Source organism: Bufo gargarizans, chromosome 3 (genome assembly GCF_014858855.1).
Source record: "Bufo gargarizans isolate SCDJY-AF-19 chromosome 3, ASM1485885v1, whole genome shotgun sequence".
NCBI lineage: Eukaryota > Metazoa > Chordata > Amphibia > Anura > Bufonidae > Bufo > Bufo gargarizans.
The window spans coordinates 345,691,353-345,716,947 of record NC_058082.1 but is presented as its reverse complement, the minus strand read 5'-3'; the positions used below and the strand labels follow the sequence as shown (position 1 = coordinate 345,716,947).

Below are 25,595 nucleotides of genomic sequence, written 5' to 3'. Positions count from 1 at the left end.
GGGCAATTTCATTTAAAGGACATAGCCGATAGACCAATCGAGTCAGCCATGACTCCTGCACCCAATCCACTTCTGCCCGCTCCAAGAAACAGTGAAGCCCCAGTGCCATACACTTCTGAGGAAACTCTAGCCACAGAAACTGGGTTCACTGATCGTAATGTGTGGCCAGATTGGGTGAGATATATGACAGCCCAGGCAAATAGAAGTGGATGCATTACCTGTGCATCGGCTCGACCACACCTGTTGACAGTGCCCCTTAACATCCCTGCCGATCACTATAACTCTGGGTTCACACCTGAGCGTTCTGAAAGGAGCGCTCTGTATGCGCGATTGTACCGGCGTTTACAATCGCGCATATAGAGACAAGCGAACGCCCGTTGTCGCGCGTTCCCGAAAGTCTATGTACGGGAACGCGCGACAAAACGCCCCAAAGAAGCTCAAGAACTTTTTTGAGCGTAGGGCGTTTTTCAGCGCGTTCAAACACGCTGTAAAACGCTCAAGTGTGAACCACGGCCATAGGGAAGCATTGTTTTTCATGTTTTGAGCGTTTTACAGCACGTTTGAACGCGCTGTAAAACGCTCAGGTGTGAACCCAGCGTAACTGTTTTCTCAGTCTTTATGCAAACTCTACTTCAGATGAGACGCAGTGTGAAATGTGGAAAAAGCAGTATCCTCTTTTGCATGATAGCCCTGCCCTCGGAACTGGTGTGACCATATAAAAGGGAAATTACACTTGCTTTGAGAGAAAGCACGAAGAAGATAGGAATTTTCCCTGAGGGTTATTGCTCAACCACTGTTAATACCACGGGTTGGGAATACCAGGGGTACTTAATTAACCAGAACCAAGCTCTGGGAGACATTGTCTGGCTATGTGCAGATATGAAACTGAGGCCAAAAATAGAGTTAGACTGGTCCGGCCAATGAGCCCTAGCCATGATCCTCATGCCTTTCCATATTTTTTGCTATATCTCTGACTGGGGAAAGGCCTTAGAGAATATTAGGACCCCTTCAAGTGTTTCAGTGGTCCCTGGGAGCATAAGAAGGGTCAAGAGAGAAGAGGCTCCACAAGGAAGTCTACATAGATGCCATAGGAGTCCCCAGGGGGGGTCCCTAATGAATATAAGGTCAGGCATTCGATTGCTGCTGGCTTTGAGAGCATAATTCCCATAGTGTACATAAATAAGAACACTAACTGGATAAATTAGCTCTACTATAATCAACAATGGTTTGTTAACTATACAAGAGATGCACTTAAAGGGATAATAGAACAATTGGGCCCCACCAGTACCATGGTATTTCAAAATAGAGCTCTCGATATGCTCCTAGCTGAGAAAGGAGGGGTTTGAAAAATTATAGGGGAATCCTGCTGTACAGTCATTCCTGACAACTTAGGACCAAATGGTCGAGTGATGAATGCACTAAAAGGTCTCACCGCACTATCTGAAGAACTCAAAAAGGAACTCCGGGGTGGGAAACACTTGGACAGAATGGTTAGACAGCTGGTTCAAAAATTGGAAACAAATGCTGTTAATCTCTTAAAGGGATTCTGTCACCTCCCCTCAGCCAAAAAACGATTTAAAAGCAGCCATGCAGCACAGCTTACCTGGATTAAGCTGTGCTCTTTTATCTTAAAATCCGTCCAGCAGTTAGTGCAAAAAACGACTTTGATCGATATGTAAATGTGTCCTGAAGGTGCCCAGAGGGGCGTTTTTTTCTTCTTAGTGAGCCCAGTACCGCCCCTCTTTCAGTGCCCAGCCCGAGCCCAGTGACGTCCGATGTTAGCTCTTTCCCTCAGTCAGCCTGGTAGGAAGCGCAGAGGATTGCCGATCGGCTGCTGCACCCTGCGCTTTCTCCAGTCTGCCTGCCTTTACTTAATATAATAAAACCTAATTCGCCCCAACAAATACTTCTTTCTTTCCTGAAGGGAGGGTGGGGAAAGAAATCGCTGGCCGTCTTCACTGTGGCAGGCAGACTGGAGAAAGCGCAGGGTGCAGCAGCCGATCGGCAATCCTCTGCGCTTCCTACCAGGCTGACTGAGGGAAAGAGCTAACATCGGACGTCACTGGGCTCGGCGCATGCCCAGTGACGAAGATGAAGCTGCCGCCCTCAGTCTCCTGATGATCGCACAGGCGCAGCCCTCAGTGGGTACTGCGCCTGTGCGAGACTTCGTTCGGCGTGAGGGAGGGGGAGGAGAGGCAGGAGAGGCTGTGGCAGGCTGGGGGCGGCGGTTAGAAAGTACAAGGAAGGCGGGCTGGGCACTGAAAGAGGGGCGGTACTGGGCTCACTAAGAAGAAAAAAACGCCCCTCTGGGCACCTTCAGGACACATTTACATATCGATCAAAGTCGTTTTTTGCACTAACTGCTGGACGGATTTCAAGATAAAAGAGCACAGCTTAATCCAGGTAAGCTGTGCTGCATGGCTGCTTTTAAATCGTTTTTTGGCTGAGGGGAGGTGACAGAATCCCTTTAAGTAAAGCCTTGGACAAAACTGTTCCTGAAATGATAATGGGAAACTTGTGCGATGATATTGATTAAGAAAAACAAGAGACTTTACTGTCTATGGCCCCCCCTTCATACCAATACACACAAGGCCAGGGATAGATCATCTAACTTCCCTATGCCAAATCCAGTGTCATGGAAGGCTATTCGCAAGGAATAGGTCTTCATGGAAGCTGGTGAAGAGGACGCAGGGCATATGGGATAGGTGGATAGGATTTTAGGGAAAGAATGAGATTCAAGGGGGGTCTGATAGAGAAGTGAATATCATTCAGTTTCCCTTACTCAGCTTCTGCTCAAAAGAACAGAAGAAAATGGCTCCAATATCCGTCTACAGCTTCTGTTCACCTCAAGCAAGCAGCTTCAAGCAAACAAAGACTATGGGCTTCACCCATCTGCAAAGGGTCGAGGGGGGGGGGGGGGGAAACTTCCTCTCTGCACACGGATGTGGCAGAAAATAGATATCTGTATCTATGCAGTGCTATTGGCCAATAGTGAAGATATATGCCACCCTATATTCCCCCCACTTCTTCCTGTTCTATACTTGCTACCCTATATAATGTCAGCTGTTCTGCAATAAAGTTGAGACGTTACTTTGACCATACCTGAGTCAAATTGTAGGGGGCGACAGGCAGAAGGCAGTAAAATGAGGGTGATGGAAGCCTATGGCTCCCATCCCCTCCGTTCCGCCTGGCCTGAAGCTTTAAGATGCAGTAGAGCGGCACAGGAGTCCATGAGATCGCGATTATATCACCGTGACCTCCTGTGCCGGGTCTCGCGAGATGACGCGATGACGCGGCGCAGGAGGGCAGGGTGATATGTTCCTGACCGCCTGCGCCGGGACGCCCAAGCAAAGACTACAAGAGGTGATGAAGAGAGGTGAGTATTTTTTATTTTTTTTATGTAATTACTGGGGGCACTATGGAGGTGGGCAGAAGAGATACAAAGGAGGCCAGTATATTTAGAAAGAATGGGCATCGTTTTATATTATACAGAGGGGCCATGATACATTATACAGGGGGCCATTATATATTATAGTTATACAGTGGGGCCATAATATATAATAATTATACAAGGGGGCCATTATATATTATAGTTCTACAGAGGGGCCATTATATATTATAATTATACAGAGAGGCTATTAATAATGGGCCCTCTGTATAATTATTATATATAATGGCCCCCCTGTATAATTATTATATATTATGGCCCCCCTGTATAATTATTATATATCATGGCCCCCCTGTATAACTATAATATATAGTTATACAGTGGGGCCATAATATATAATAATTATACAGGGGGGCCATTATATATTAGAATTATACAGAGGGCCCATTATTAATAGCCTCTCTTTATAATTATAATATATAATGGCCCCTGTGTATAATATATAATGGCCCCTTGTATAATAATTATATTTAATGGTCCCTCTGTATAATATATAATGGCTCCTTTGTATAATTATTATTTATTATGGCCCCTCTGTATAATTTAAATATATAATGGCCCCCCTGTATATTATATATAGTGACCCCTCTGTAATATTAGGATATATAATGGCCCCCTCTGTAATATATATATATATATATATATATATATATATATATATATAATGCCCCTCTGTATAATTATTATATATAATGACCCCTCTGTAATATTAGGATATATAATGGACCCTCTGTATAATTACTATATATAATGACCCCCCTGTATTATTATAATATATAATGGCCCCCTCTGTATTATTAGGATATATAATGGCCCTATATATATCCTAATATTACAGAGGGGTCATTATACAGAGTGGGCCATTATATATAATAATAATAACTAATATTAATAAAACTCTGCAAAGATGAGACGAGGCTGAAAGAAGGTGTCATGGCAGGCTTATCTCCGAATGAAGACGCTGAGGAAAGTCTACATCACAGGAGATGTCACTGGATGGATGAGGTATGTGGTGCTGTATTCTCCTGTATATTTTGTAGTGATGTATGTAATGTCCAAACACATATTTGTTTCACGGTAGGGTTGGGGGGTGGATTGAGAATTTGGCCCACCCTGCCGCATCCTGGTCACACTGTGTGTGTTCTGAATTCTGGGGCCTTATACCCATCTACTACATTATTTGTACTTAGAGAGTTGTCACCATGTTATCTGTGGTGTTATATAGGACTAATACATTATCTGTAAAAGGGGCGTGTCCACAGGTTGGGATGGGGGGGGGGGCGCAATACATGGCTCGCCCCGGGTGCTGGCAACCCACGCTACGCCACTGTGCGCATATACCGGAAATACCATTTTAATTTGGAACAAAAGAGCAAATCCTAATTGCCCTGTTTAGGGGTGACTTTAACAACCACTCTGCAATCCAGCAGCGGTGGCCGTGCTTGCACATAATAGGAAAAAGTGCCAGCCTCTGCGCACTCCCTCAGTCCCGGCCACCAGAGAGGTCGTCATTTTTTCCTGTAGTGTGGAAGCACTGCCACCACTGCTGGATTAGAGGGTGGTCGTAACCCCTCGATATGAGCAGTGCATAATGTGATGGAAAAATGAATCAAGCCAGAAAAGGAGGCAATATGGACAATTACAATACATTAGTAGGTGTCTTGTATTGACTGTCTATATGATAAGTGTAATTTGCTGAAGTGAGACAACCCCTTTATTTCTAAGTCCACCTCCTTAGTAACATCGCTGAGGTGGAAGCACATACTCAGTCATGCTTCAACTGCCACCAGTCATATCTGTTAGAAGCTGTGAAAGTTTTAAGGAGACAGCTGCAGCAACAAAGGACACACTCCCTGAACTGTATCTATTGTGAGAAGTTACAGCAACAAAGCACGTCCCCCTGAGCTGTGATAGAGTTTCAGCAGAAAGGACATGCCCCCTGAGCTACTGGCATGAAGTAAATCTAGCAGAGCAATAAATGGGAAGAACTCCGGTTCCATGTGAGTAAAGGGCTGGTTCTGGCTTTGTTAGAAAGATATTGCTATGCACTACATGATGTATGATGTCATGGTTTTTATTTAGTTTTTTACATTAAAGGCTATGTACACCTTTACACAATTTTTTATGATTGCATTTTACTCATTTGTGGCTAAAAATCATTTTTTTCAATTGGCTTTTATTAAAAATATTGAGCCGTTCTGTCACAAAGGGTTAACAGTTTTTCTAACTGTGTGACTGGTACTTTCACTTTCACTTTGTGGTCATCTAATAAACCTCATCTCCAAACTACTGAGAGGTCATAAACACTTATTTAAGCCATATTCTTATCAGTAAGATAATAACTGAGCTATAATGAGTGTTTATAAGGTCAGAGAGCAGTCACAAGGAGTCCGTCTGCTCCGTGTCTGACAGAAAAGACAGAAAATCCAAAGGTTGCTACTAGAGCATCTCAGATCTGTACAGAAAAAAAGATGCCATATTTTTAATAAAGACCAATTTAATGCAATCTTATTTTTTTTTAATGCCCCCAAAGGTGTACATCGTCTTCAACTCCAAAAATGTTTTTACTGTCATTTAAGATGGTCATAGACTAGTGCCCCATTGATTCACATGAAGTTTTATGACTATGGTCCCAATAATGTGACTGGTTCTTTGACTTGCTGAGTTAGCGATTTCCAATGACTGAAATTTCAGATCAGTATTATACTATATACTATACATTTATAGAAGTACATCACTGTGACTTTTTAAGTGGAAAATCTTTATGAAATGAATAAACTAGCCTATATTGACTACTGGCATCCTTTCAGCAATATGTCCGCTGTGACTTCAGATTACACACAGTGTCAATATGGAAAAAAGGAGTAGTCTGAAACGTTTCCTGGATGGTGCTGATGACTATGATTAGTCACCACAGTGTAAATGAATGGAGTCGGTGGTCAGAGCTGCTGAACTCCTCCATAAACATCAGCTCACCCTTTCTATTCTGAAGCCAACAGGCAGCCTTAGTGATTGTGTCCTTCTTGTTTATCAGCTAAATGCAATTTTGTGAAATCCATGTCACATCACATCAAATAATTATACAGGCCCAAGTATAAAAGTGGGTATTGGCTCCAAATGTTGAGCATGTGTTATCTGGAGCTAGAAATATACCAGCAATATTAACTAGGATTTCTTATTAAAAATTAACAAGATTTATTGAATTGTTCTGGAAAGTTTATTAGTTACAGGAATAATATAGGAAACGTTCTTGAATATAGTACCAGCTGTCAACTGTCCATGGTCCATCCTGAAGGTGTCATGATGAAGGTCACTGGCTTCTGAGTGACTGCCTTGTCTTTCTGTCACTTCTCCCCTCAGCAATCCCTCCCATGTCTTTCTGTCAATTATCTATAGTATATATATATATATATATATATATATATATATGAAGAAAATAAAAAAAGGCAGCACTCCTAATTGTGATGAAAAAATGTGGACGGTTTATTCACCCATCTAGATGGGTGAATAAACCGTCCACATTTTTTCATCACAATTAGGAGTGCTGCCTTTTTTTATTTTCTTTATACACTTGGGATCTTGGTCTCAGGTCCCCCAGAAGGAGTTTGCACCCGCAATCATTGTGTGCTGCTTTTTTTCTTTTTTATATATATATATATATATATATATATATATATATATATATATAAAACCCAAAACTCAGACTGCAGCTACAGCATTACACCAGGAATTGGTGAGTAACGCAGAAATCTGGTTTTCTGCAGGCAAAGGTTCTAGATGTTGGGGGTGTTTTATTTTTTTTATTTTTATTTTTATTTTATTTTTTTGCTGCTCCCTGGATAACCCTAAGAATTTGAGAAAATTTCCTTAAAAGCACTATAACTGAAGAGGTGAGCAAAAATATTAACACCAAACTGAAAGTGAACCATGCATTGCTAGATTTCAAATATTCTGTATAATAAATTACAAATCAGGGGTAGAAATTATTGGCAGAGAAAGAGCTAATATCTGATGGTCACATACTCGCCCTCCATACTGTAACATCGGAGCTGGAAGTACTCTCCCCGTCACATGAGCCATTTCGTCCCGCACTTTAAATTGGAATTCTTGAACAAATGGATCAGCATCATAATTTGCACTTCTAACCTGGGTGATACAGTGAAAAATAATCAAAAAAACATTATTGTTTACCAGTCATACACATACAGTCTGCCCTTTGTCAGAATTTAATGGGGTTCTCTGCTTCAGAGTCTGTCCTCAAATCAGAAACCTAGTGTATAACAACTTGTAATGTTTTATTTCCTCTGTAGTGTCAGTACGGATCAAATGATTAAGTGGATAACCAGCCATTCTTTTATCAGTTGTAGACCTAAAGCTGGCCATACACATTAGATGTTTATTGGCTGAACTCACTATCTAATGTGCATGAGGGCCTCTCAACTCTCCCCGAATGACTGAATGTCAGGAGGATAAGGATTGGGAAGTTAGATTTGAACTACCCAATCCTTTTGTTTTTGGGGGGATAAGCCACTGCTATAGGAGTCTGACAATGACTTTCTCCCTTCGGCCCATAATGAACACATAGCAAGCAGAGTGTTGAGCATTCTGCGTGTGTGTGTGTGTGTGTGTGTGTGTGTGTGTAAGGAGTATACAGTCTTACAGTTACAAAAGGGATGCTTGCAGAAAAGAATTCATTAAAATGAATGGCCTGTCATTTTCGGAGCAGTAAAAAAAAAAAAAAATTTAGGCTGCAAACAGTTCACTATACATGACAGAGATACCTGGTACTACACCACATGACAAACCTAACTGTCCACTAAGTGTGGTTGCCCCCCCCACAGCATACATATGAGGCTACTTTCACATTGGTGTTTTCAATTCCGCTATTGAGATCCATTATAGGATCTCAATAGCGGAAGAAAATGCTTCAGTTTTGTCCCCATTCATTGTCAGAGGGGACAAAACTGAACTGAACGTTTGGTTGCACTCCTATCGCAGACAGAATAACAATGCAAGCATAGTTTTTCTGTCCGTGATGTGGCGAGGAGCAAGACAGATCCGTCCTGATACACAATGTAAGTCAATAGGGACGGATCCGTTTTCTATGACACAATAAGACACAATACAACCAAATCCGTTCATGACGGATGCATGCGGTTGTATTATTTTAACGAAAGCGTTTTTGTAGATCCATGACGGATCCGCAAAAAACGCTAGTGTGAAAGTAGCCTGAGATATGAGCAGATCCACAGATGACAGAAGCTAATAATTTAATAGGGTGGAGGATTTTGATGTAATGGATATGTCCAACTTTGTGAATACTACATAATCCTGGCCATAGATTCGCATCAGTGTTCACATTGTGGAAGACCCAAATTCACAAAAATAAATAAATCAATGAAAGCCTAAAAATGTTGCAAATCAGACATTATGATCTAAAAAAAAGCATTATGTAAACAAATCCGCTGGCATTGCGAAGGCCAACAACCACTTCCTTATACAGTGTGCAGGGGATCTACAAGGCTGCCAGAAGCTGGAAAACTGAACAGAGTAAATATTTCATAGACAGCGGTCTTCCTTTTCTCCAGCCCAAACAAGTAACTCACCAGTCTGCTGATCTCTTCCTGCCTGTCTGGGGCAGACCTGGCTGTTGCTTTGATCATAGTGGAGGTCTGATTGTCAGTCAGCTTCTTAATGCAGCGCTGGCCAGCTACAATATTACAGACCTGTCAGTAAATTGCAGGGGGGAAAATTTGCTAAATTAATCCCATCATCAAGTAAATGAGAAAAAGTAAATACATTAATACATAATATGCAATGAAAAACTAGAGGTCAGCTAAAGAAAATAAGAGCAAGAAGAAATGTTTCCTAACTAGACTGATTAAGTAAAAAAAATTTTTTTACATATGTTACTGGTTACCTTCAGTTAAAAAAAATTGCACTAAATTTCAGGCTGCAATATTTATTCCATTAACTTTAAGACTTTTCTCGTGTGGATGTGTCCTTCCCAGCAATACATGCTGGAAGTGAGGTCTGTGTGTCCAGGATGCTGCAGTCTTCACTAGCTAGCACATCAGCGCAGTAGAGGTGAAAAAAAAACAATTTGTACAAATCAAATGAATTCACAAATCAGCCTGCTTGAGTAGCGAGGGGTTGGCCCCTCTGCTCAAGAGACTACCTTCTCTCCTTTGATTGGCAGGACCAGACAACTTGCACCTGTGCCATTACTTTTTGCCGTAATTTTCATAATCATGGAGAAAAAAAACGCTAAAATGTACGCTGCAGTTATAAAAACAGTGATGCTTTAGCCATGCATTGTGAGCAGTTCCCTAATATATGAAAATAGGAAAAATTGTCCTGGTCATGTGATGCTCATATAGACGCTTCATTGATATAGTGTATTACAGTACATTCCTATAAAGAGTTGAGCACTGGTACACTGAACTGTAATCAGTCCTCCATTTCCAATACCACCACATGACCATGACCGATAGTCAACTAATAATGATGGCTCTCATTCAATGACTGCAAGCAGAGATCTTGTAGGTCATGAGGAACAGATATAGAAAATATATTGATAACTGTTCATCATAAAATAAAATTTTCTTTGCTGAAACAGGAACACCTCTAAGAGAAATATGATAATCACAGGTATAACTTACTTCAAGAGGCAGGTATGTGTGTTTCTGCTCCTGTCCAACTTGCAGACAGGGCAAATGAGGATACTTCAGCTGGAGATTATACTTTTCCCTAAAGTATTGAGCGACTGTTCTCTCTACGGTCTGCCCATTCTCCAGCTGTAAAGGGAAGCTAGGAGAAAAAATAAAATAAAAAATGATTCCAATAGTACTGAACCTTAAAAGAAATAGGAATGCATGATCTATATAACCTAATGGGTTGCTTAAAGGGGTTCTCTGGGAATAATCTCAAATGGCTGCCAGTAACCTGTCCTAGAATATGAGTAGGACTGGGTGCCACCATTTGCAGAGCTGCCTAAGGCGGTGAAGAAGCAGGGTCTCACTACACATTATGGCCTGTCACTTGCATACACCACATATTGGTTAGTTTTCCTGTCAGGCTGCTCAGCCATGATGGCATATTAAAGGCAGAATTGCATCAAAACAAATGTATATCAATACAATGCATATAAACCTGCATAACCATTTGTCTACATTTGTCTGTGTTGCTCTCCCAGTCACCTATAGAGTGCTGTCAACAGTTTTCAGGGCTCATAACTGCTGGTAGATTTCCTCTAACCTGTAGAGGACCCTCGCATTACATGTACGGCGCTGGTGGACATGACTTAAGGACCAGCGCCGTACATGTATGGCGGGCTAATCAGGCGGGTGCAGGAGCTGCGCCTGCCCGATCAGCGGAACAGACCCGGCAGTCACTGACAGCCGGGTCCCTGCTGCATACGCTGGCATTGGTGAAAACACTGATGCCGGCGTATTAACCCCTTGTATGCCACAACATATAGATGCAGTTGCAGGGACCTGATGGCAGAGAAGGCAAGCCCGATGCCTTCCCGATGCCTTGCCTTCAACGGAAGCCTGTGACATCCAGCCCCTTGGAATACAGGTTGTATTGTAATGCATTGCACAGGGGATCAGACCCCAGAAGTTGAAGTCCCAGAGTGGGACAAAAAAAAGTAAAAAAAAAAAAAAAAAAAAAAAAAAAAAGTGTTTTTCATAAATAAATAAAAAAGTTTCAAGTAAAAAAAAAAATAATAATTTCCCAAAATAAAGCACATAAAATTGTAAAATAAAAATAGAAAAAAAGAAAACCAGACATATTGGGTATTGCTGCATCAGTAACGACCGGCTCTACAAAAATATCACATGATCCACCCCCTCACCTGAATGCCGTAGAAAAAATAAAATTAAAACTGTGCTAAAAAAAAAAAAAAAGTGTCACCTTACACCACAAAAAGTGCAACACCAAGCGATCAAAAACGTGTATGCTCCCCAAAATAATACCAATCAATTTGTCACATCCCGCAAAAAATGATCCCCTACATAAAACAATCAGGCAAAAAATAAAAAAAACTATGGCTCTCAGAATATGGAGACACTAAAACATGATTTTTTTTTGTTTGAAAAATGCTTTTCTTATGTTAAAAGTGAAAATATATAAAAAGTGGACATATTACGTATCGCTGTGTCAGTAACAACCAGGTCTATTAAAATATAACATGACCTAACCCCTCAGGTAAAATAGGTGTCAAAAAAGCAATGTTTTGTCACCTTACATCACATAAAGTGTAATACCAAGCGAACAAAAAGTGAGACGCACCCCAAAATAGTACCCATTAAACCATCATCTCATCCCACAATAAAATGAGACCCTACCTAAGACAATCGCCAAAAAAATAAAAATAAACTTTGGCTCTCAGAATATGGAGACACTAAAATATGATTTTTTTGTTTCAAAAATGCTTTTATTGTGTAAAACTTAAAGGGGTTGTCGCATCATGGACAATAGGGGCATATAGCTAGACTATGCCCCTATTGTCTTAAAAGTGCGGGTCCCACCGCTAGGACCTGCACCTATATCGAGAATGGAGCCCCGCAAGGTGGTGGCTGGAGGACTCCGGTCCAAGCCAGCTCCCGATAGAAGTGAATGGGAGCGTACTGCGCATGCGTGGTCCCTGCTCCCATTCATTTCTTTGGGGCCGACTGAAAATGAATGGAGGGCGGTTGCGCATGTGCAGTGCGCACTGCTTCACTTGCGGGGCTCCGTTCTCGATATACACTCACCTAAAGAATTATTAGGCACACCATACTAATACGGTGTTGGACCCCCTTTTTCCTTCAGAACTGCCTTAATTCTACGTGGCATTGATTCAACAAGGTGCTGATAGCATTCTTTAGAAATGTTGGCCCATATTGATAGGATAGGATCTTGCAGTTGATGGAGATTTGAGGGATGCACATCCAGGGCACGAAGCTCCCGTTCCACCACATCCCAAAGATGCTCTATTGGGTTGAGATCTGGTGACTGTGGGGGCCATTTTAGTACAGTGAACTCATTGTCAAGTTCAAGAAACCAATTTGAAATGATTCGAGCTTTGTGACATGGTGCATTATCCTGCTGGAAGTAGCCATCAGAGGATGGGTACATGGTGGTCATGAAGGGATGGACATGGTCAGAAACAATGCTCAGGTAGCCAGTGGCATTTAAACGATGGCCAATCGGCACTAAGGGGCCTAAAGTGTGCCCAGAAAACATCCCGCACACCATTACACCACCAGCCTGCACAGTAGTAACAAGGCATGATGGATACATGTTCTCATTCTGTTTACGCTAAATTCAGACTCTACCATTTGAATGTCTCAACAGAAATCGAGACTCATCAGACTAGGCAACATTTTTCCAGTCTTCAACAGTCAATTTTGGTGAGCTCGTGCAAATTGTAGCCTCTTTTTCCTATTTGTAGTGGAGATGAGTGGTACCCAGTGGGGTCTTCTGCTGTTGTAGCCCATCCGCCTCAAGGTTTTGCGTGTTGTGGCTTCACAAATGCTTTGCTGCATACCTCGGTTGTAACGAGTGGTTATTTCAGTCAACGTTGCTCTTCTTTTAGCTTGAATCAGTCGGCCCATTCTCATCTGACCTCTAGCATCAACAAGGCATTTTCACCCACAGAACTGCCGCATACTTTTTCCCTTTTCACACCATTCTTTGTAAACCCTAGAAATGGTTGTGCGTGAAAATCCCAGTAACTGAGCAGATTGTGAAATACTCAGACCGGCCCATCTGGCACCAACAACCATGCCACGCTCAAAATTGCTTAAATCACCTTTCTTTCCCATTCTGACATTCAGTTTGGAGTTCAGGAGACTGCCTTGACCAGGACCACAACCCTACATGCATTGAAGCAACTGCCATGTGATTGGTTGACTAGATAATCGCATTAATGAGAGTTAGAACAGGTGTTCCTAATAATTCTTTAGGTGAGTGTAGGTGCGGGTCCTAATAGTCCTAGACGAGACAACCCCTTTAAATAAATACAAATTATATATATATATAAATATATATATATATAATTACACACACACACACACACACACACACACAGTACAGACCAAAAGTTTGGACACACCTTCTCATTCAGAGTTTTCTTTATTTTCATTACTATGAAAATTGTAGATTCACACTGAAGGCATCAAAACTATGAATTAACACATGTGAAATTATATACATAACATACATACATACAACTGAAAATATGTCATATTCTAGGTTCTTCAAAGTAGCCACCTTTTTCTTTGATTACTGCTTTGCACACTCTTGATGAGCTTCAAGAGGTAGTCACCTGAAATGGTTTTCACTTTCACTTCATAGGTGTGCCCTGTCAGGTTTAATAAGTGGGATTTCTTGCCTTATAAATGGGGTTGGGACCATCAGTTGCGTTGTGGAGAAGGCAGGTGGATACACAGCTGATAGTCCTACTGAATAGACTGTTAGATATTGTATTATGGCAAGAAAAAAGCAGCTAAGTAAAGAAAAACGAGTGGCCATCATTACTTTAAGAAATGAAGGTCAGTCAGTCCGAAAAATTGGGAAAACTTTGAAAGTGTCCCCAAGTGCAGTCACAAAAACCATCAAGCGCTACAAAGAAACTGGCTCACATGCGGACCGCCCCAGGAAAGGAAGAACAAGAGTCACCCCTGCTGCGGAAGATAAGTTCATCCGAGTCACCAGCCTCAGAAATCGCAGGTTAACAGCAGCTCAGATTAGAGACCAGGTCAATGACACAGAGTTCTAGCAGCAGACACATCTCTAGAACAACTGTTAAGAGGAGATTGTGTGAATCAGGCCTTCATGGTAGAATATCTGCTAGGAAACCACTGCTAAGGACAGGCAACAAGCAAAAGAGACTTGTTTGGGCTAAAGAACACAAGGAATGGACATTAGACCAGTGGAAATCTGTGCTTTGGTCTGATGAGTCCAAATTTGAGATCTTTGGTTCCAACCACCGTGTCTTTGTGCGACACAGAAAAGGTGAACGGATGGACTCTACATGCCTGGTTCCCACCGTGAAGCATGGAGGAGGAGGTGTGATGGTGTGGGGGTGCTTTGCTGGTGACACTGTTGGGGATTTATTTAAAATTGAAGGCATACTGAACCAGCATGGCTACCACAGCATCTTGCAGCGGCATGCTATTCCATCCGGTTTGCGTTTAGTTGGACCATCATTTATTTTTCAACAGGACAATGACCCCAAACACACCTCCCGGCTGTGTAAGGGCTATTTGACCATGAAGGAGAGTGATGGGGTGCTGCGCCAGATGACCTGGCCTCCACAGTCACCGGACCTGAACCCAATCAAGATGGTTTTGGGTGAGCTGGACCGCAGAGTGAAGGCAAAAGGGCCAACAAGTACTAAGCATCTCTGGGAACTCCTTCAAGACTGTTGGAAGACCATTTCAGATGACTACCTCTTGAAGCTCATCAAGAGAATGCCAAGAGTGTGCAAAGCAGTAATCAAAGCAAAAGGTGGCTACTTTGAAGAACCATATTTTCAGTTGTTTCACACTTTTTTGTTATGTATATAATTCCACATGTGTTAATTCATAGTTTTGATGCCTTCAGTGTGAATCTACAATTTTCATAGTCATGAAAATAAAGAAAACTCTTTGAGTGAGAAGGTGTGTCCAAACTTCTGGTCTGTACTGTAATATATATACATATATATATATATATATATATATATATATTAGGTATCGCTACATCCGTAACTACCTGCTGTATAAAAATATCACATGAACTAACCCCTCAGGTGAACACCGTAAAAAAATATAATAAAAACGGTGTAAAAAAAGCAATTTTTTGGCACCTTACATCACAAAAAGTCAAGCGATTAAAGTCATACGCACCCCAAAATCATACCAATTAAACAGTCATCTCATCCCACAAAAAATGAGATTCTACCTAAGACAATCGCCAAAATAAATAAATAAATATGGAGACACTAAAACATTATTTTTTTGTTTCAAAAATGCTTTTATTGTGTAAAACTTAACCACCTTCTGTCTGCCCGTTCACTATAAACATCCGGGAGGTGGATGTCTATATCTGAATGGACGTTTCTGAACATCCATTCAGAGATCGCAGCTGCACGCTAATCGTGCAGCTGCAGAGCTGGTTGCCCGCTGTCAGTGACAGCAGGGCAACCCAGAGAGAAGTTTCTCGTAGTTTCAAAAATGGGGTCACTTTTTGAGAGTTTCTACTTTAGGGGTGCATCAAGGGGTCTTCAAATGGGACATGGCAACTTAAAACTATCCCAGTGAAATCTGCCGTTCAAAAACCATATGGCGTTCCTTTCCTTCTGCGCCCTGCCATGTGCCCGTACAGCAATTAACGACCACATATGAGGTGTTTCTGTAAACTACAGAATCAGGGTAATAAATATTGAGTTTTGTTTGGCTGTTAAGCCGTGGTATGTTACTGGAAAAAAATGATTAAAATTGAAAATCTTCCCAAAAAAGTGAAATTCTGAAATTTAATTTACATTTTCCTTTAATTCTTGTGAAACACCTAAAGGGTTCAAGTTTGTAACATCAGTATTGAATACCTTGAGGGTGTAGTTTCTAAAATAGGGCCATTTATGGGTGGTTTCTATTGTGTAAGACCCACAAAGTGACTTCAGACCTGAAATGGTCCTTAAAAATTGGGTTTTGGAAATATTCTTAAAAATTTTAAGATTTCCTTCTAAATTTCTAAGCTTTCTAACGTCCCAAAAAAGAAAATTTTAGCAAAATGATCTAAACATGAAGTAGACATATGGGAAATGTAAAGTAATAACTATTTTAAGAATTATCACTATCTGTTTTAAAAGAAGAGAAATAGAAATTTTGAAAATTGTGAATTTTTCTAAATTTTTGGGTTAATTTGGTATTTTTTTATAAATAAAAATGACATTTTTTTAACTCAAATTTACCACTGTCATGAAGTACAATATGTGACAAAAAAAATCTCAGAATGGCTTGGATAAATAAAAGCGGTTTAAAGTTTTCACCACATAAATTGACATGTCAGATTAGCAAAAAATTGCCTTTTATATATAGTCCCCATATTGGAATGCTACTTACCGTATAGCTGTCCATTGCTTATTTTCACAAAAAAACACTTTTATTCAATATGTTAATTAGGTTCTGAAGGTGCCCAGGCCCCTCGTCGCTTTTCATATGAAACCCCTCCCCTTTCACCCCTCTGGCCCGCCTCAAGGTTCTTCAGAAATCCAGCACCAGCGCCGTTCAAAAGATTCACCGCGCCTGCGCATTTCATTCCCCATTATGGGTAGAGGAACATACATCTAGCCGGTCTTGTGCCTCTGCCCACAATGGGGAATGAAGTGCGCAGGCGCGGCGAATCTTGTGAACGGCGCTGGTGCTGGATTCCTGAAGAACCTAGGGCGGGCCACAGGGGTGAAAGGGGAAGGGTTTCATATGAAAAGCGACGAGTGGCCTGGGTACCGGCCGCTTGAAAGCAGCCCCTGGGCACCTTCAGAACCTAATCAACATATTGAATAAAAGTGTTTTTTAGCGAGAATAAGCGACAGACAGCTTTACGGTAAGAAGCATTCCAATATGGGGACTATAATGCAGATCATGGTGTTAGTGTTCTATAATAGTCAGTTTAGGTGAAAGACTCTCTTTAAGGTGAAAAATGGCATGGTCCTGAAGGGGTTAAAGGTTTTTTTAAGGTAATAATTACATTTTATCTAATGCCCACAGCCTGCCTCCTGAAACAGAAGATTCATACTTGTCTGTCTCCTGCCGCTTTGGTCCTCCTCACTGCCTCCAACTTCCAGTCCCTGCACTATTTACAACTTGGTGTGCAGGGGCATAGTCTTCAGCGGTAATGTGCTGCTTCTGGGGGCGCATCACTGCTGAAGCCAGTTATTGCATGGAAGGATGTAAACAGTGCGGGGATCGGAAGATGGAGGCAGCACGGAGACCCGGAGTGTCGAGAAGCAGGCAAGTGTGAATTTTGTGCTTCAGGAGGCAGGCTGCGGACAGAAGATAAAATGTAATTATTATAAGGAAAACCCCTTTAAAATGCATCAGCTGTATAGCGTATGGAAAGCCTTAATATATAGCTGACAGTCCGGATGTTTCCAGACTCTGTTCTGTTCCATATGTACGACGTCATGTCAATAGGCAAAGGTATATAACCGGTGGCTATACAAGGATTGTGTCACTTTCTACTTTCAGGTTTCAACAATCAGGTTAATAAAGGGGGATATAAAACAGCACATGTGCCTAGAGTCCTTTACTTTCCCACCTTATGTCAAGAAATTACAATATATCACTTTTGGTGGTGTTTTATAACTATCGTACAAGCAGTTTATTATATTTAATGAGCTTTTATAATGTTTCACTCTCTGGTAGGAATAAAACAGCTATTTATCTAAGGCATATACCTACTGATCCACAAAAGCCTATCCCCTGCTTACGTTTGATGGCTGGCAGGCCTTCTTGTCACATTGCAAACACGGTATTTCCGTCTCATTGTTCCACAATGAGTTACTTCAACCTTCAGACCTGTACCGAGAAGATAGTTTGGTAAGCAACTGAATAAACTTACTCTTTTCATGACCAATGCCATAAATCATTTAGTAAATATAAATGGGTTGTCTCACCACAGGCAATGGGGGCATATTGCTAGGATATGCTCCCATTGTCTGATAGGTGCAGGTCCAACTTCTGAGACCCACACCTTCTCAGAGAACGGCGCGGGGAAAGGTGGTGGAAGGCGCACTGCGCATGCGCAGTCACCCTTCATTCATTCCTATGGGGCCGCCGAAAATAGCCAAGCACTGGCTTGGCTATTTCCGTCGGCCCCATAGAAATTAATGGAAGCAGTGGCCACGCAAGCACGGTGTACTTCCATTCACTTGCATAGGGAAAGCAATTAGTGGTGACCAGACCCCGGAAAACCCGGGATCCTCCAGCCACCACTCTCCCCGCTCCGTTCTCGACATAGATTAGGGTCCCAGAGGCGGGACCGGCACCTATAAGACAATGGGGGCATATCCTAGCAATATGCCCCCGTTGTCTGTTATGAGAATACCCCTTTAAGAAAAAAAAGCACTTTTAGGTTTCAAGAGATAGTAAAAAATATAAATATACAAAAATATCTTAATTTGTTCCCCCATTTTATTATATTTTAATGATCTCTCAAAGTTAAAGATACCTTTCATTGGTCCAAACATTGTAAGATAATTATCAGGCTACATAGAGCAGCACCCAGGGATCTCACTGCACTTATGATCATCCCTGGGCGCCGCTCTGTTCGACAGCTGTGTACTCCGGTATCTTCACTGAATTGGTTCTACTAGGCGGAGTCTGCCATGTTTCACCCTGGGCGTTCCTTCTCCCAATCGCAGCGCAGAGCTCACAGCCTGGGAGAAAAAAGGGCTCCCAGGCTGTGAGCTCTGCGCAGCGATTGGACAGCTCTACATCCTGGGAGAAGGAACGCCCAGGGTGAAACAGGGCAGACTCCGCCTAGTAGAACCAATTCAGTTTTTTTTTTCTCCCAGGGTGTGAGCTCTGCGCTGCGATTGGACAGCTCCAAAGCCTAGGAGAAGGAACGTCCATGGAGAAACAGGGCAGACTCCGCCTAGTAGAACCAATTAAGTGAAGATACCGGAGGACACAGCAGGCGAACGGAGCGGTGCCCAGAGATAATAGTAAGTGCAGTGAGATCCCTGGGCGCCGCTCTATGTAGCCTGATAATTACAATGTTTGGACCGATGAAAGGTCCTCTTTAAGAAAGGGGAGCGTTAACACAAATAGTGTAAAGGAAAACTGGCTTAGTTGCCCATAGCAACTAATCAGAATCCATCATTCAGTCTTCAGAGCTGCTTTGGAAAATGATCAATCTGAATGGTTGCTATCAGCAACTAAGCCAAGTTTCCTTTACACCAGTTTTGATAAATCTGTCCCTATATTTTTTCTCTGCATCGGGATAATTAAAGGATTAGGTAAAGAAAAATATTTACTAAAATACTCAACATTTCATGACTATATCTATATATAAACTGTAAAATAATGCACCAACACTAAATATATACGGTAGAGTCTACTGAAAAACTCTGCTTTTAATTTTTTTTTATCTAATGGTTTAAAGGGGTTTTCCATGATTTTTATATTGTTAGCCTATTTTATGTGGACCATCAATATCAGATCGGCAGGGTCCGGTAGTCCCCCACCCCCATCGATCAGCTGTTCCCAAGTACGGTAGCTCTGATGCTGCAAATACACAGCTCCACTGCTGAATCTACTTCGGAACAGCTGCAGAGGAGGGGGAATAAAGGCCATCAATATAAAAATCCAGAAAACCCTCTTTAACCTCCTAAGGGCTCTTTCAAACGAGCGGATGCCGTGCGGGTAATCAGCTGCATGAAAGAGTGCCAAGCCCCATTCCGGACAGCAGAGGCACGGAACATTAACAGTGAGATAAAGTTGTCACTGTGATTTTGTAGTAAAAAGGTCACAGAGAGGCACGGAGCATTATCAATCATGTTAATGTTCGGTGTCTCTGCTGTTCGGAACAGGGCTTGGCTGTCTTTCACGCAGTGGATTCCACGCACGGGATCCGCTCGTGTGAAAAAGCCCTAACAGTCACATTAAAATTGGAAAAACCCTCCCAAAAATTTAACTTTTTTTATTGTACATTTTTAATGTGTGTCTGCAGTAAATCTTGTTGGCGCACAACTCAGGGGACACTATTGCATTTTTTAACCCCTTAGTGACATCATTAATTTTAGTATTAAGGACCAATAATATTCCCCCCCCCCCCCCCCCTTTGTGTTCTAGCAGTCATAACTTTTTTTATTTTTTATTTAGCGGGATTAGTTGTAGGTTTTTTAGGAACCATTTTGGATTATATAGTGTATTAAATAACTTTTATTATTTTATTTTTAGGGGTAAAAATACAAAAACAGCAACTTTTACATTATTTTGTGGAATTTTTTTTACGGTGTTCATGGTGTGGTAAAAATAACATAATTTTATTATGTGGGTCAGTACATTGATGATAATACCACATTTCTATATATATATATATATATAATTTTTTTTTTACAGTTTTCTTTCTTTCCTCCTGCAGCCTGTCAGCTCTGTAGCTGCTCCTTTATTCTCCTCCAGACTGAAGAGGAAGTGGGGGGCGGCTGCTTTAGCTGCTTATCTCTCCGGTTTGGTACCAGCTAGAAATATGTTTGTATAATTTGTATTGTTTGAAAGCTGGCATTCCAAGCTTTAAGACAATACCAGAATGACAGCAATACATTCAGTGCAGGGGAAGATATCACTGATAGAAATCGGGAGGCTGTGAATGCAGCTGAAAGTGAAAGTAAAAGTAAAAGTAGATTTTACCTGCGATTATTCCCGACTCGATTTCTAACAGTGATTTCTCCTCTGTTGCTTGGGCTAATGCTCTATGAAAGCCTGGAATGTCAGCTTTCAAACAAGACCAGTTGCATGTTTCTAGCTGCTACCATTCAGGAGATAGCAGCATCTAAGGGTACTTTCACACTTGCGTTTTTCTTTTCCGGCATAGAGTTCCGTCACAGGGGCTCTATACCGGAAAAGAACTGATCAGGCATATCCCCATGCATTCTGAATGGAGAGTAATCCGTTCAGTTTGCATCAGGATGTCTTCAGTTCAGTCGTTTTGACTGATCAGGCAAAAGAGAAAACCGTAGCATGCTACGGTTTTATCTCCGGCAAAAAAAACTGAAGACTTGCCTGAATGCCGGATCCGGCATTTTTTTCCATAGGAATGTATTAGTGCCGGATCCGGCATTCAAAATACCGGAATGCCGGATCCGTCATTCCGGTCTGCGCATGCGCAGACCTTTAAAAATGAAAAAAATGAAAAAAACGGATCCGTTTTGCCTGATGACACCGGAAAAACGGATCCGGTATTGCAATGCATTTTTATGACTGATCAGTCAGAAATAATGACATCCGTTTGCATACAATTTGCCTGATCAGGCAGTCAGTTCAGGCAACGGAACTGCCTGCCGGAATCAAACAACGCAAGTGTGAAAGTACCCTAAAGCAGCCCTCCCCTCTCCATTTTCAGTTAGCTACTTTTCCCACTGCAGGAGCTGGACTTGGGGAAAACAGTTAGATGGTTAAAGAAATCTTCCACCTACCCTTTATCTCTTTGGTGAATTTTACCCGGTGAGAATCGGTCAGAGGTCGAGGTTGTTCATCAATGTTATGAATATCTAGAACTTCACACATGAACTGAATAACTGGTTGTGCTTTGTAGAAGGCAGTGGCAGAAACTGAAAAGATACAACAAAAACATTGGTTAACAGGACATTCATGAGACCTTTAATTACTGGAACAACAAAAAGGCAGAACAAAGTGAGGAAAACCAAATTTAATATGATCCATTGAGTCCGAAGTGGAGGTCAGCAGCCTTTTCTCTAACTGCACACAAGCAGGTGGATCTTTTCTGGGCTGAATTGCTAAAAGAATGGTAACAAATCTCTCTCATTTACTGTCCTGTCCAATTACTCACTGTAGACCCAGGCTCCACAGTGAAGTTATCACTGACATTAGCATTGAAGGAGGTTGGCTGGCCGCTGGGCATTTTAAAATATATATATATATATATATATATATATATATATAAAAAAAAAAAAAAAAAAAAGGTCACAATGGCCTAAAAACAATGAAAAAGTAACTAGCGTTAAAGTTTTCCAGTACTGAGTTCCATTATAGGTGCTTAATACCGGGAAAAAATGCTTCAGTTTTGTCCCCATTCATTGTCAATGGGGACAAAACTGAACGGAATGCTCCAAAATGCACTTAGTTCTGTTTAGTTGCATTCCCAGACCAGAGAGCAAACCGCAACATGTTGTATTTTGATTTCTGTCATGGGAAAAACTGAAAAACGGATCCCTAATGCTAGTCAATGGGGATGGATCTGTTTTCTCTGCCACAATCGAAAACAGATCCGGCCTCCATTGACTTTCAGAAGAGTTCAAAACTGATCCGTTTTGGCAATGTTAAAGAAATGTTAAAGATAATACAACTGGATCCGTTCATAACGAATGCAGATGGTTGTATGAGTAACGGAAACGTTTTTGCTGGACCCTGCCAAATCCAGCAAAAACGCTAGTGTGAAAGTAGCCTAATACCTGTGATTCCCTGCCGCTACTGTTCCAGGGTCCCCTGTCGGTTTTGGTCCTACTCATGAGAAGAAACATGACCATTCTTGCCAAGCCCTGGCTGCAGCAAGTAATTGGCTAAGCATATTTCTTTGTGGTATCACTTTATTTTTTAAAGCGATTGTGCCAAGTATTAAAAATCAGTGGATAGGCTGATCCCAAGAAGAGGGTGTCCCACATTCTCGTCCTGATGGAGCACACTGAGATGTGGATAAAGGATAAGGAGCACAACCTCTTTAAGCCATTCTGACTGTCAGTTTTTTTTTACCACCCAGCCAACCCCTTCAAACACATTTTTTTTTTTTTATAAGTGGGCCAGTTTCTATAACACAGTTAACACAGTCTATAATACAGTTCTAAAATACAGTTCTATAATACAGTTCCTACAGGGCTCTGAAAAAAATTAAACCTTAGCTCTGATTGGTTGCTATGGACAACTAAGCCAGATTTACTATTAGGCAGTTTGATTTGGAGATATTGGAGGCGGGCTACTTTTTTGTAGGCCACCCTGTAGAAAGGAATATGAAATTGTACATGTACAAGTTGTTCCATTCTCTGGCAATTCAGGATTGCAAAAAAATGTTCTGCAGCCCTGATATAATAGGCTTGAGATCAATGCGAGGATAATTGCTGCAGTGAAGGTCCTGTTGTTGCAGACAGCACATTATGTGTGGCAGGAAGGGCTAATCTATACAGGCTTGGCTTTTAATCTGAAAAAAAGATGGGTGGATGGAGGGAAGATCTTCCAAGACTACTCTCCAGTGTGACAACTAGACTGTGATGGTGTTGCATCCATACAGATGTGATACATTGTAGCAACAATTGGATGCCATTACTATGGAACCGATGTAGCTGCGGCCTCGTTCTTGAGCCACACTGGACTAGAGGTTGTGGACCTAGGAGGAGATTTGATGGTAAGGCATTGTAGGCTCTGTTCACATTATACTATGTGAAGACCCCTGATGCATTTCAGAAACCTGACAGTGATTCCAACAAATTCTTTCCGCCTTGTATGATTAACATGTCATTTCACTCTTTAATCGTAATACCCCTCTAAATTCTGAGGAACAATTTAATATTCGAATTGTGAAACATAAACTTTCCCTCACAGAGACTCTACCAAATTAAAAAGGCATGTCCTTGTGTGGAAGAGTCTAGGTGATACCTCCTCTGCTGAAAGCTCGGATCTGTCATCTGTGCCGCTTCACTACTCTTTTCACCCCATAGTCAACAATTTGCATGCATGTCATGCCAGGAACAGTATAATAGTCCCTGGCAAAGATCCATAGGTAGAAATTCCCTTCACCTTTATTGCAAGTTACATTAGGACTGGCCATTAGCCTCCACATTCCAAGCACCTAATCTCAAAGTGACGGAGAATGAACATGAGCTATGTATAAAAGTCACAGTAGGTAAAGACATTTGACACCTACAGAATGTAAATTCTAGAGAAAAAATACATATGCACAGTACATAAATAAGAAAAAAAAATATTTACAATTCTAAGTTAAGATGTAATATTATTGTAGATTTACAGCTTACTGTAAGTGATGAGGACATCAAACTTCACATGCAATGTTATCGATCTACATAGGATACATTTGTCTATAGTTTGGCTCATCACATCATTACTCCTATGTCCCAAACTAACCTCAATAATGAAGCCCCTGCTTTAACTTTATCCAGAGTAGCTCCTAGGCCAGGGGTCAGCAACCTCTGGCACTCCAGCTGTTACGAAACTACAACTCCTAGCATGCTCCATTCACTTCTAGGAGAGTTCTGACAAGAACCAAGCAAGCGTGCAAGCTGGGAGTCGTAGTTTCATCACAGCTGAAGTGTGCAAGGTTGCTGATCCCTGTCCTAGGTTTTCACTTATTGGGATGAAGCTGCCATACCTTGCACAGCCTCTACTAAGTAGATTGTCCCAAGTAAACAATGAAGAGGTTGCACTGCTCAAACAAGAGCCACAGCCCTTTCAAAGAGCCAATCGGTGGGGTGCTGAGAGTCATACTCACAACAATCTGATATTGATGACCTAGCTTGAGGATAGACCATTAATAGCCTGATCTCCAAAAACCCTTTATGATGATGATGATTTCTGAATTAATTTAGTTATGATGATACGATACCTACCCATACTGTATGCTGTCCTTCAACCCTTAGGATACCAGCAACGTTTACCCGGTCCTTGAGCGAAATCGCTCAGTGACAGGGGTACGATCGCTGCTCTGTACGGTAGGCAGCCATGTTTCCTAGGGGCACAGGGAGGTATTTCCGCCCCCCTGACATGTGCATAGCAGCTCCGGCTGCGATACGAAGCTGCACGGGGGGGAAGTCTTGTCATATGGAGGTGACCGGTGCTGAACAAGTCAGCACCTGTCTTCCCCGAGGTCAGGCAGGGGACACCAGTGTTTTGTGTCCCCTGCCAGCGCTGCTATTGGCGGGAACAACGCTCCAGCCAATGGCAGCGCTATAGCTGCACAGGAAGAGGCAGAAATTCTCTGCATGCAGCCATTCTAGCTGGTGACTGCATGTAGAGAGGTTCTGTGTATTTCTGTGCTGCTGTTGGCTTGCTGGGACTTGTGGTGCACCACCACTGCGATTTAACCCTTTCCTGCTGAAAGAAGAACAAAAGGAGAATAAACAACATCTGGAATAGCTGCACAGATATTTTTTTTCATCTGCAACTGTTCCAGATCCCTAAACCACCCTCCGTCCCTGTCCCTTGCGTGCGGGCTACAGAGTACCGATCAGTAGTTTGCTCAGTAGCATCTGCACTTTTTTTTTTTATCACATTTTTTTTGTGTGTAAAAAAAGAACTGCAGTTAGTGGTATATATATATATATATATATATATATATATATACACACATACATATATATATATATATATATATATATATATACCGTTGCAAGAAAAAGTATGTGAACCCTTTGGAATGATATGGATTT

General features: G+C 41.6%; 1 protein-coding gene across 2 annotated transcripts in view; it reads right to left on the bottom strand.

Moving 5' to 3' along the window:
* Positions 1-25,595, bottom strand: part of LOC122932951 (protein argonaute-3) — a 142,156-nt gene that overhangs the window by 30,555 nt on the left and 86,006 nt on the right. For both annotated transcript variants that reach the window (XM_044287642.1, XM_044287643.1), the window contains exons 6-10: positions 21,618-21,752; positions 17,910-17,997; positions 10,111-10,258; positions 9,055-9,174; positions 7,472-7,594 (exon numbers count right to left, since the gene is read on the bottom strand). In XM_044287642.1, the coding sequence (XP_044143577.1) occupies positions 7,472-7,594; positions 9,055-9,174; positions 10,111-10,258; positions 17,910-17,997; positions 21,618-21,752 (614 nt within the window). The remainder of the gene's footprint in view (positions 1-7,471; positions 7,595-9,054; positions 9,175-10,110; positions 10,259-17,909; positions 17,998-21,617; positions 21,753-25,595) is intronic.